The sequence below is a fragment of the Hyperoodon ampullatus genome (assembly GCF_949752795.1).
Source record: "Hyperoodon ampullatus genome assembly, chromosome: 16".
Classification (NCBI taxonomy): domain Eukaryota; kingdom Metazoa; phylum Chordata; class Mammalia; order Artiodactyla; family Ziphiidae; genus Hyperoodon; species Hyperoodon ampullatus.
This window is the reverse complement of record NC_136929.1, coordinates 1,123,952-1,133,570: the sequence shown is the minus strand read 5'-3', so window position 1 is coordinate 1,133,570 and position 9,619 is coordinate 1,123,952. Positions and strand designations below refer to the sequence as shown.

The following is a 9,619-nucleotide window of genomic DNA, read 5'->3' as shown; positions in this document are numbered from 1 at the left end:
GCTGGAAACTCCCCTGGGACCCTCTGCTGCGACAGCGCCCACAGCCCCGGATGTGTCCGCCGCAGCTGCAAACCGCGGGCTTGCTCTCCCCCATGACCTGCGCTGGCGGCGTGGTGTCGTTACTACCCCCCATGCTCCTGGAGCCAGAGTGAAAGGCCCGTGCGCTCGACCCCCGGCAGACCCGGCTCGCTCTACGACGAGCAGGTGCCTTCCGCACCGCGCACGGCCTCCCGAAACGAGAAGGCGGGAGAACCGAGGCTGCGGGTTTGCACGGGGAGCTGGCGGCGTTGACCTGTGGTGCCTGCCCTTGGCCGCGCAGGCAGGCGACTGGCACTGCCGCCTCCCGGAAAGCGGCTCATCCCCGTCTTGGGGACGCCGGGCGGCAGGCGGAAGGGATGCCGCCTGGAGTTAAAGCCGACGGGCCTGGCGGACCTCTCGGCCTCGGACCCGCGACGACTGCGCCGCTGAGCGCCAAGGGGCAGAAAGCGCCGACACAGAGCTAGGAAGGTTCCGTAAACGTTTTATTTTTCCATAGTTTTAGGTCAGAGAGAAGCATCTGGTAATAAAAATAACAGAATTCTCTTCCCGGGTCCGCTCGGGCGGTGCTGAGGTGAGTCCGCTATTTACACGTATGGTACACACGGGCAGGGAGGCCGTGAGGGGAGCTGGCGGGCGGGGGTTCAGTGTCTCGGGCGGGGGTGCGGGGGCCTCCCACCGTCCTTCCTGGTCTGGGAAGAAAGCTGTGGCCGCACGGGCGTCCGGCGGCGGCAGAAGCCTAGGCGGCCGGCTCAGCTGGGGGGCAGGAGTGGGCCGTGATGTCGCTGTGCTTGTAGGTGGCTTCGTCCAGGTCCAGAACCTTCCCGTTGACCTCCAGCGTCATGCAGCCGCGGTAGAAGGCTGTGACCGGGGCCGAGGTCACTGGCACATCTGGGCCGCGGGGGAAGAACAAACACGTCTCAGGGGGCGAGATGCCCGGCATCTGGGGCCCGGGCTCCCCGCTCTGCGTCTCCGGCCGCCTCGAGGGCACGGTTTCCCTTCCCTGTGGAACCCCTCCGTCTGGCTCAGGCACACACCCTAGGCAGGCGCCAGGCTTGACGCCGCCCCCCGGCCCCCAGGAGCGCACACAGAGAGTCAGATCAATTAAATATTATCTTCTCGGCCCGAATGAGTCATGCCCAGGGCTTCCAGGCTCTCGTCTTCTTCAAAGCTCTGCTTACTAAAACTAAAGGCACTTTTGAGTCTGGCAGCCAAGACAGAGACGCCGCCGTCTGCGGCAAGTGGACACCACCCTGAGGGGTGGGAGCGGACGGGGGCTTACGTGGGGCCCTGGCCTCGTCCTCCTGCCACCACTTTGCCCCGATTCCTGGCTCCACCTGACCAGACCTGAGCCCCGGATGCAGGAGGGGCCGGGGTCACTCTGCCTGCTGCCATGGCAACTGGACACCAGGCCTCAGGGGCGAGGCTGGCTGGGGCACTGGGGCACCTGGCCCCCAGCGTGGGCCAGTGGGCTGAACCCTCCTCACTAGCCTTGGCCGGAGCCACCGTCTGATGCCCATGGTTGGGGGTGGGGCTCCTGGAGGGTGCAGGAGCCGGGGAGGGGAAGCTTCAGGCTGCTGCTTGTCCCCGCAAGCGTGTTCTCAGCCCGGACGCCACACACAACGGCAGGCCGGGGCCGACACCCAGCAAGGCACCCGATGCAGCCATGGGCCAGCTGCTTCCCTCTTCCTTTTAGTACAGAGCAGCCCAGTTCTGCTTGGGGCGAGCAAGTTGGGGCACCCTACCTGGCAGCCCCCCGACGAAGGTGAGCACGGAGCCCTGCAGGTGCCTCCCGAGGACGGCCAGCCTCTCCTGCAGCCCTGCTGGGCTCACTTCACTCTGGCCCTTGGTGCCGTCCACCTCCAGGGTGGCCCCATCCTTGTTCACAGAGACGGTCACAACGTGCTCCTGGCCGTCGCAGACCTTGATCTCCATCAGGACCAGGGTGACGCTCTCCACGGCCAGGACGACCAGCTGCGGGGAGAAGCGTGCCTGAGCAGGGGCAGGGCAGGTGGGGTGGCGGCCAAGTGCCCGCGGGCCCTGTTGTCCTGCCCTGTCCTGCGGGCCTCCTGCGGGCACGGTCGCCTGCGGCCGGGGCGTGACAGGGACTCAGTCTCTACTCAGGTGAAGGAGGGGGCCACCTGGACCCTGTCCAACGTGATGGAGGAAGAACGAATAAAGCCACAGACCCTCGGGCGGGAGCTGGGGGGAAACACGCTCCAGAAACGGGATCGCACATGCACTGGCCTGGGCAGAGGTGACCGCAGTCACCAGCGTGTCCGTAGCCGGGACACAGGATGGGGCTGCCCCTCCACGTGGAGCTGCCACGAAGCACCACAGAGGGGTCAGGGCAGCAAAGGCACACGCCAGGCAGATCACGCCTCTGACAACGCGGGGCAGAGGCGCTGTGATGACCGACGGCCCTGCCCTCTCCTCCCTCCCTCTCCTCACCCGGGGAGGTGGTCTCAGCTGGCCGGGCCTCGGGGCCGTTTGTCCCAAGTACTGGGACGGGGGAAAGCTGGCCTGGGCAGGGCGCGGACCCGCGCCCATCAGCTTGCAGCCCCGGTAAGAGGGGAGCTGGGTGGCCCTCGCGGGCGGACTGACTTGGTGAACACACCCCTCTTAGGACAGAGGTGAGAAAATAAACCTATTTCCGCCACCTCTTAGCTGTTCTCTGAGAAAACAGTAAGTCCAGTGAGCACGGTGTTGGCGTGGTGTCGGGAGAGTCAGGAGGGGGCGCTGCATGGAGGTGACGGGCGCCGCGTCCGGGGCGTGTGCCAAGAGCTCCGCCTGCGTCCCCAGGGGGCCGCCTGACAAGGGTCTGGGGCACGTTTGCACATCTTTTTCAAAAGGAAGATCTGATCTGTGAGCAAAATCCTTTGGCTTACATACGAGCAATTAATTCAAACTGCTACACCACTGAGCGGGTGGGAAAGTCTTCCCACCGCACAACTGGCTTTCGGAACCCCAGCATCGTCCCCGAGCCATGCGTGGCTGCTCAGGCCCTGGTGAGAGACGGGGAGGGTGGGCTGGAACCTCGAGGGGCACGGTGTGGGCCGCAGCCGGGCTGGGCACTGGGCGCTGGGGGCAGCAGTTCATCCTCAGGGGTCAGGGGTCGGGTGGGGCAGTGAGTGGTACCTGCTTTTTGAGCTTCTTGGTGGAGTGGTAGTCGACCAGGGCCACAGAGAGGGCCACGGCCTGGTCATCGCCCACCAGCGCGAGCAGCATCCCCGTGTCGGTGGCGGGGCGGATCCGAGCCACGGCCTCTACTTCCCAGGTGGTCTCGGTCCCGACATCTGGCGATGTCCGAGCTGCGATGAAGGCGGCACATCACAGGGCGATCCAGACCAGAGAGACGGGGAGAGAGAGACGGGAGGAGCAGGGTGGCGAGCTCAGCTCCCCCGCGGCCCCGGGCAGCAGAGGACGCCGGGCAGCGGAGGAGGTGGGAAGCCGGTGACAGCCTCCCAGAACCCGCGGTTCGTGCCAACAGCTGGGAAGTGACGGGGGGCCAGGCTCCGGACTCAGGTCTGGGCCGCAGTCCAGATGCCCCCGGCCGCCTGAGGATGGCCACACCGCTCGCTCCCCCGAGCGCCCCTTCGCGTGACCACCGGGCCACCTAGTCCCGCCGGGACCGCAGACGCGCCACTCGGGCCGTGCTCAGCCCCCGGGCGCCCCTGACTCCCTCCCCGCAGGTCAGTTGAACGGGGTGGGCGTCTCAGCCTTTGACCCTCTGCACCTCACCTGCGGCCTTGCGCAGCCCCGCATGCTGAAGGGCCTTGAAAAGTTAAAGACACGGAGAAAACGGAAGCTTCCCCGAGCCCCACTCAACAGCACATACGATCTTACATCCTGAGCTGCACTTTTCTACCGTCACAATCGACGCCTCCGTGGGTGAGGTTTTGTTCAGGTGTGTTAGACGGGCTGCAGTAGGTACCGCGCGTGGATTATAAAGCACACGGCACGTGTCACGTATACGCCGCATCTGAATGAGTATACGTGGTGCACGCCTCTAGCACAAACTGCTCCAAAGCACTTGTGGTAGCAGGGCTGCATCCTGGTTCTCGGAGGGTGAACACCACCTCACGTTTTCTCCCGTTTGATCACCTGCTGCTGAAGACGCCAGACAACCTCCGCCCTCTCAGTTTTTAAGTGTTTCTACCTCGTGAGAATGACAGGCAGGGGCTGCATCAGCAGAAGGATGGTGAGGCCACGTCTGCGAACACTTGGGCTCGGACCTGGCCGTGGGCCGGCCTCTCCCCCCAGTGGACTGTGAGCCCCTCGAATCATGTGTGCGTCCCCATCCCAGAGGCGCCTGTTATGGTCAGTTCCCATAATTGTTCATCGAATCGAACGCACACAGAATTGGAAAAAGAAACCACCCCCCCGTCCCGGCCTTCTCGTCTGCTGCCGAACTCCCCCTGCACCCCTGCGGCAGGGGAAGTGTGTTCCCCGCTGAGTCCCCTGAAGGATGAGGCCTGCGACCTGGTTGCCAGAAGCGTGCTTAAGGCACCAACGCCTCGGCTCCCCTGGGGAAGTTTTCTCGGGTGCAGAGTTGGGTCAACCGCACGCCCCTCACCGAGGGCTTCTCAGGCTTTGAGACCCAGTGAGTCCAGATCCACTGGACCTGCTGCTGAGGACAGTATCTGTCATTTCCTAATGCGTCCTTTCTGTGTTGTAACGTGAGAACGTTGACGGTATAGTTCGAGACATATTAAAAATGCGTAGAGTTCTAACTACCATTTGGCCTTTGTTGTCGCAGAACTTGAAGCTCAAAACCATGCAGCAAACGCGGCGAGCAGACCACAGCAGGCATGGTGACGGGCACAGGGACAGCACTGCAGCCCGTGGAGACCGTGCCTGCGGTGTCTGCGTCACCACAGTGTTAGTGAGAAAAGAATTAAACGTTTATGCTCCACGATGTGATATTAAACAGCACAGGATGCTCTAGGTCTGCACGTGCACAAAAACAAACACTGAAAGGGTGACATGTGTTTTGTGTGAGGTGGTGCGATTAGGGGTCAGTGGTTCTTTTCTAAAAACCCTTCAGTGATATGGTGACGCTTTTGACAATTAAAGACAGAAAGGGGACAGTGACACAAGGTCTTGAGAGGATGGCCCAACTTGCTAAGGAGGAGGGGGGAGGCCCCACGTCCTCCAAGCTGGACGGGCCCTCCTTGAACCTGCAGGCCACCGGGGCAGTGAGGTCTGGAGGAGGCAGCAGGCCACCTGCCCTCCCGGGCTGACAAGCAGGGCCGGGGCGGGGTGGGGGTGGGGGGTCACGTGTGCGCCTTCAACCATGAAAGGCTCAGAGTCTAGGAACAGAGAGGGCTGGGGATACCCCGGGGACTCTCGCAGGGTGAGAGGGTGGAGCGGGGAGCAGAGGGGGGGCCTTGGCAGCAATGCCGGAGCCTGGCAGGAGTGGGCTACGGAGAAGGGGAGGGGGGCGACCCTGGAGCCTCCCTGGACCAGGTGTCCACCTGGGACTGCCGGGCAGCCCGGGCTCTGGACGCCTTCCCGACCCTCAGAAAGAGGCACGCGGTTCTGTGCGAGGTGTCCCTGGACCGGGACCCGGGGCTCTCCCAACATCCTCAACCCAGAAGTCACTAAGGCCTGTAAGCCCAGGCACGGCGACGCCTCAGGGCTCCAGCTGGTGCCCCCTGGGAAACAGAGGTTAACTTCCACCCTGTCTGAGGGGACGTCGGGGAAATCCCGGGTCCAGACTCAAATGGAACCGTCACCGTCCACCCCCACCCGGCCCCCGAAGTCCGCACCGTGCGGGTTGACATCCCCAGAGCAGAGGTGGCAATGGTACCGCCGAGATTTGGGACATTCACTCAGTTCACATAAAGCTGACATCTAAGTGCTCACCTATCAGCACGGGAGGATTATTTGTCTTTACTGTAGAAGTTCTCACTGATGGATGATAAAAGGGAAGAGATAGTTGTGGTTGGTTCCAGGAATGAGGGGCCCTGCTTTACAGAAGCCGAGGGGCTCTGGGTCGACCCTGTGTCCCCTGCAGCCGCACTGGCCCCCGCTGCCCACCCCGCCCGCTACGAGGCCTGCTCCTCTCTCCCCAGGTGTGAAGGAAACGCTCCTTTGCTGCCTTGCACGCCGGCTGGAAAAGCCTCGGCTCTTTGGGGCCTCTCTCCTCTTCCTTCTGAAGCTTGAGCTCAGGGACTCCTTGAAGTGTTGCCCCCTCCCCGTGGCCCACAGCGCTGTGACTGCAATGCTGGGCGCTTCCGAGTGGCTCCATCTACATCTACGTGGATGAGCCTGAGCCTGTCCTGTCTCAGAACCTTCTGTGAAGTTTCCCCTTAGAGCCCTGCATCCGCCTGGCCTGCCCGTCTCAGCCACCAAGCACCGGCACCCTCCTCCGTCCCTTTTTTTCCCAGCCCTGCGCCCTGGAAGTGGGCCTGTGCCCCGCCCTGTAGCCCGGGGGCCATGAGGCCGTCCCTCGTGCCGTCTTCCCAGGTAGGAAACTGGCTCCTGCTTCTCTGGTGTTTAGTGTATTTCGGCTTATTTTGGCTGGAAGGACAAGCACAGCCATCCCGATGCAGGAGCCAGGACTCACCATAATCCAGGCTGTAGAAGGCAAACCCGCTCCCAGGGAAGAAGGACCCTCTCTCGGTCAAGGAGAAGCACTGCATTTTCACGTTCACCTTGACCGTCTCCTGGACGGTGGTGTCCTCACCGTCCAGCCAGTGCCAACTCCTCAGGCAGCCGTCCAGACGGGGGTTCATCTGGAAAGACAGAGACCCCCGGTGGCTTCCTGGTGCCGCCCGGTCCGACGGCGCCCTCCCAGCGCAGGCACATGGAAATCCACCACAAACGTGGATGAATCCTGCGGGAGGAGGTGTTTCCACTACAGGCTCCGCGCTCATGCAGGGAATCGCTGCCCGACTCCAGGTGCAAGGCACACGCAGCAGCACACGTGGCACATCCGCGCCCCACGCAGACGAGGACAGCGTGCCCATCCTCCTCTGCCTGCACCCGGTCCCCACTTGTCTAAGAGACACAGGGCGCTGACCACCGCCTGGAAGGATGAGGGCGCGGGGACCCTTACACAGCAGCTGTGCCTGCACTCCTACCAGGCACCCAGAGCACCTGGGGTGTGTAGGGCAGGGGCTGGGGACCCGCAGCTGTGCACCCGCCGCGTGGCTCTGCGCAAATCAGGCCGCCCCAGCCTTTGTCTGTAAAACAAGGAGGCATGAGGTGCACGAACGGGCCTCTGGGGTGTGGGCCAGCCCTCCGGAGGGAAGGTGCTGCTGCCACCACCCTCTACTTGGAATCTCAGTGCGCTGGACTCACGTCTCCTGTTCAGTGTGGAAATCAGACCCGGAACACCAGGGATTCTGGCCGTGGACATCAGCACACCGGGGGAGTGGGGTGATGAGATGGGACAGGACTTTGGGAAATGGCCAACGCTAACCTCCCATTAGGTCTTGTTTCCCCTGCGGGAATCCCAGCAGGGTTAACAACCCAAATGTTCTTGGGAACGGTTCAAAAAAGGTGAGTGTTCTTTTTGTTAAAGGATAATTTCATTGTGATTTATCTCCTCTGCAAAATAGACATTTTTATCATCAATTTAGACGAAAACGCAAATGAGTTTCGTAGAGAGATGGTGAGGTACGTGATGTAGCTGCACTGCGGCTTGTTAAGGTCTAGAGACGCTCGCCTCCCTTCCGATCCTCTGCCAGGGCCCTCAGGGTTAAACCCCGTGCTCAACCACCTGGGCTCCGACCTCAGGGACTAAGGACAGTACTTACAGGCTGGACAAGGTCTTTCTCCTTGAACGGAACGCCTCCCACGGTCAGGTTCAGATGGTATAGTCCTCTGTCCAGCTGGAACAGGTCACCGGCCACGGCGATCTTCATGACAGCATCCTTGTTCACCTTGATCACCAGGCTCCGCTCGAGCTCCTCAACGGAGATCTGAAGAGCACAAGTGCTATGAGGTGGATGTGCACCTTCTGAAGGGGCGCCGAGCCTTGGGTACCAATTCCCATCACCACCCGGGGCCAAGAGACCCCCAGCCTCGGGGGGTCACGTTCCCAATCACCACCCGGGGCCAAGAGACCCCCAGCCTTGGGGGGGCCACGTTCCCAATCACCTATACTGCTTCCCTGGCATCTGTGGTGTGGCTCCGACCCTGCGGGTTTTGGCTTCCCTCCAACGCTGCTCCCTCCCCCTGGCCCGCCCCCCTCCTGCAGGTGAGCCCACCTGGAGCCCCTTCCCCATCTCTGGACCCTAAATTAAGCCTCAGTCAGGGAGCTGCCTTCTGGGGCCCTGAGGTCACTGCCCCCTTGGGTCAGCCCTGACGTCTCTGGTCCTTTGCTTCTCCTACCCCTCAGCTGAGCACTTTGAATACAAGAGAACATACATTACTTCGGAATCTCCAGCAATGGTGCCTGGCACGGACTGAATGCTGACTGAACATAGGAATTCTTTCTATAACTTGCCACTCTGCCCTGCTTTCCTTGTAGGAAAATTTAAAAATCTGTCACTCTATACACGATGCATCTTCCTAATGACCCAGAAGCCCCTCGATTTCCTTTTTGGCTCAGGTGGAGAAACACTTAGGTACTGGGTCTGAATTTGGTCAGGAGACAGCAGTGTGCACATGTGGGGAGCTCAGGGGCAGGGAGAGTGGGCAGAGGTCGTTGTGGAACTGGCCCTGCACCTCAAGGACCAGTTTGTGCCTTGGGTGGGCTGGCAGCCACGTGCATCCACTGGTCATGCCTCCTCTAGCCCCTTCCCCTTGGGCAGTGTCCCAGCCCCGCTCGGGACCCTCCTGCCCTCAACCGCGGGGCAGCGGGTTCCCACGTGTGGAGCTCCCTCAACCCCGGGACGGCTTCCCTCTAGATCGACTGTTTTATCTGTAACTTTGCGGAAGGCATCCCTCCTGCTGCTTTGGAGATGCTGCTGCTTTAAGAGTCCAGGAAAGGAGGAGCTGGACGCCACTGACAGGATGGAAATATTAGCAAACGTCTACGCTGTTTTTATTCGCAGAGACCAGGGCAAATTTTTCCATTTAATCTTCACTTCTAGAGGAAAAAAGAATGCTTTTCCCATTTCTCTTTCAAGCACTTACTTCTAAAAGCCCAGTTCCAACTAAGGGGCCTCCAAGTTTGGGGAGGGAGCCTGCGTGTCACAGGCTGCTTTGCTCCAGGCATCATGATGCAGGACAGAGCGGCAGCTCCAAAGCCACCGGCTGCAGTTCAGGCTCTGGGCGGTCAGGGCACCTCCATCAAGAGGCTGGAGGTCAGCATGAACGGAGCAGGCCAGGAAGCCAGAGCCTGGGACGGTGTCACGAGTCACGTCTGACCCTGCCCCACACCGAGAGCCGGGCACCGGGACCTTGGCCGGTTCTCAGCCTCGACGCAACTGGCGGTCTGAACCGGCGGGTCCTCGAGGTGGGGAGTCCTGAGTCCCCCTGGCCTCAATCCAGCTGCCAGGGGACCCCAATACCCCCCACAGCTGTGATAAGCAGAAGTGTCTCCAGACACAGCCAGGTGTCCTCAGAGGAGTCACCCCACTGAGAACCACGGCCGCTGCGGTGGGAGCCCTGCTCTGCTTCTGTGGGG

At 61.7% G+C, this 9,619-nt stretch overlaps 1 protein-coding gene across 1 annotated transcript in view; it reads right to left on the bottom strand.

Moving 5' to 3' along the window:
- Positions 1-500: 500 nt before the first annotated feature.
- Positions 501-9,619, bottom strand: part of GAS6 (growth arrest specific 6) — a 33,830-nt gene continuing 24,711 nt past the window's right edge. Inside the window, exons 11-15 of the mRNA XM_079722076.1 lie at positions 7,803-7,967; positions 6,608-6,776; positions 3,175-3,347; positions 1,782-2,010; positions 501-927 (exon numbers count right to left, since the gene is read on the bottom strand). Coding sequence (XP_079578202.1) covers positions 776-927; positions 1,782-2,010; positions 3,175-3,347; positions 6,608-6,776; positions 7,803-7,967 — 888 coding nt within the window. The 3' untranslated portion in view covers positions 501-775. The remainder of the gene's footprint in view (positions 928-1,781; positions 2,011-3,174; positions 3,348-6,607; positions 6,777-7,802; positions 7,968-9,619) is intronic.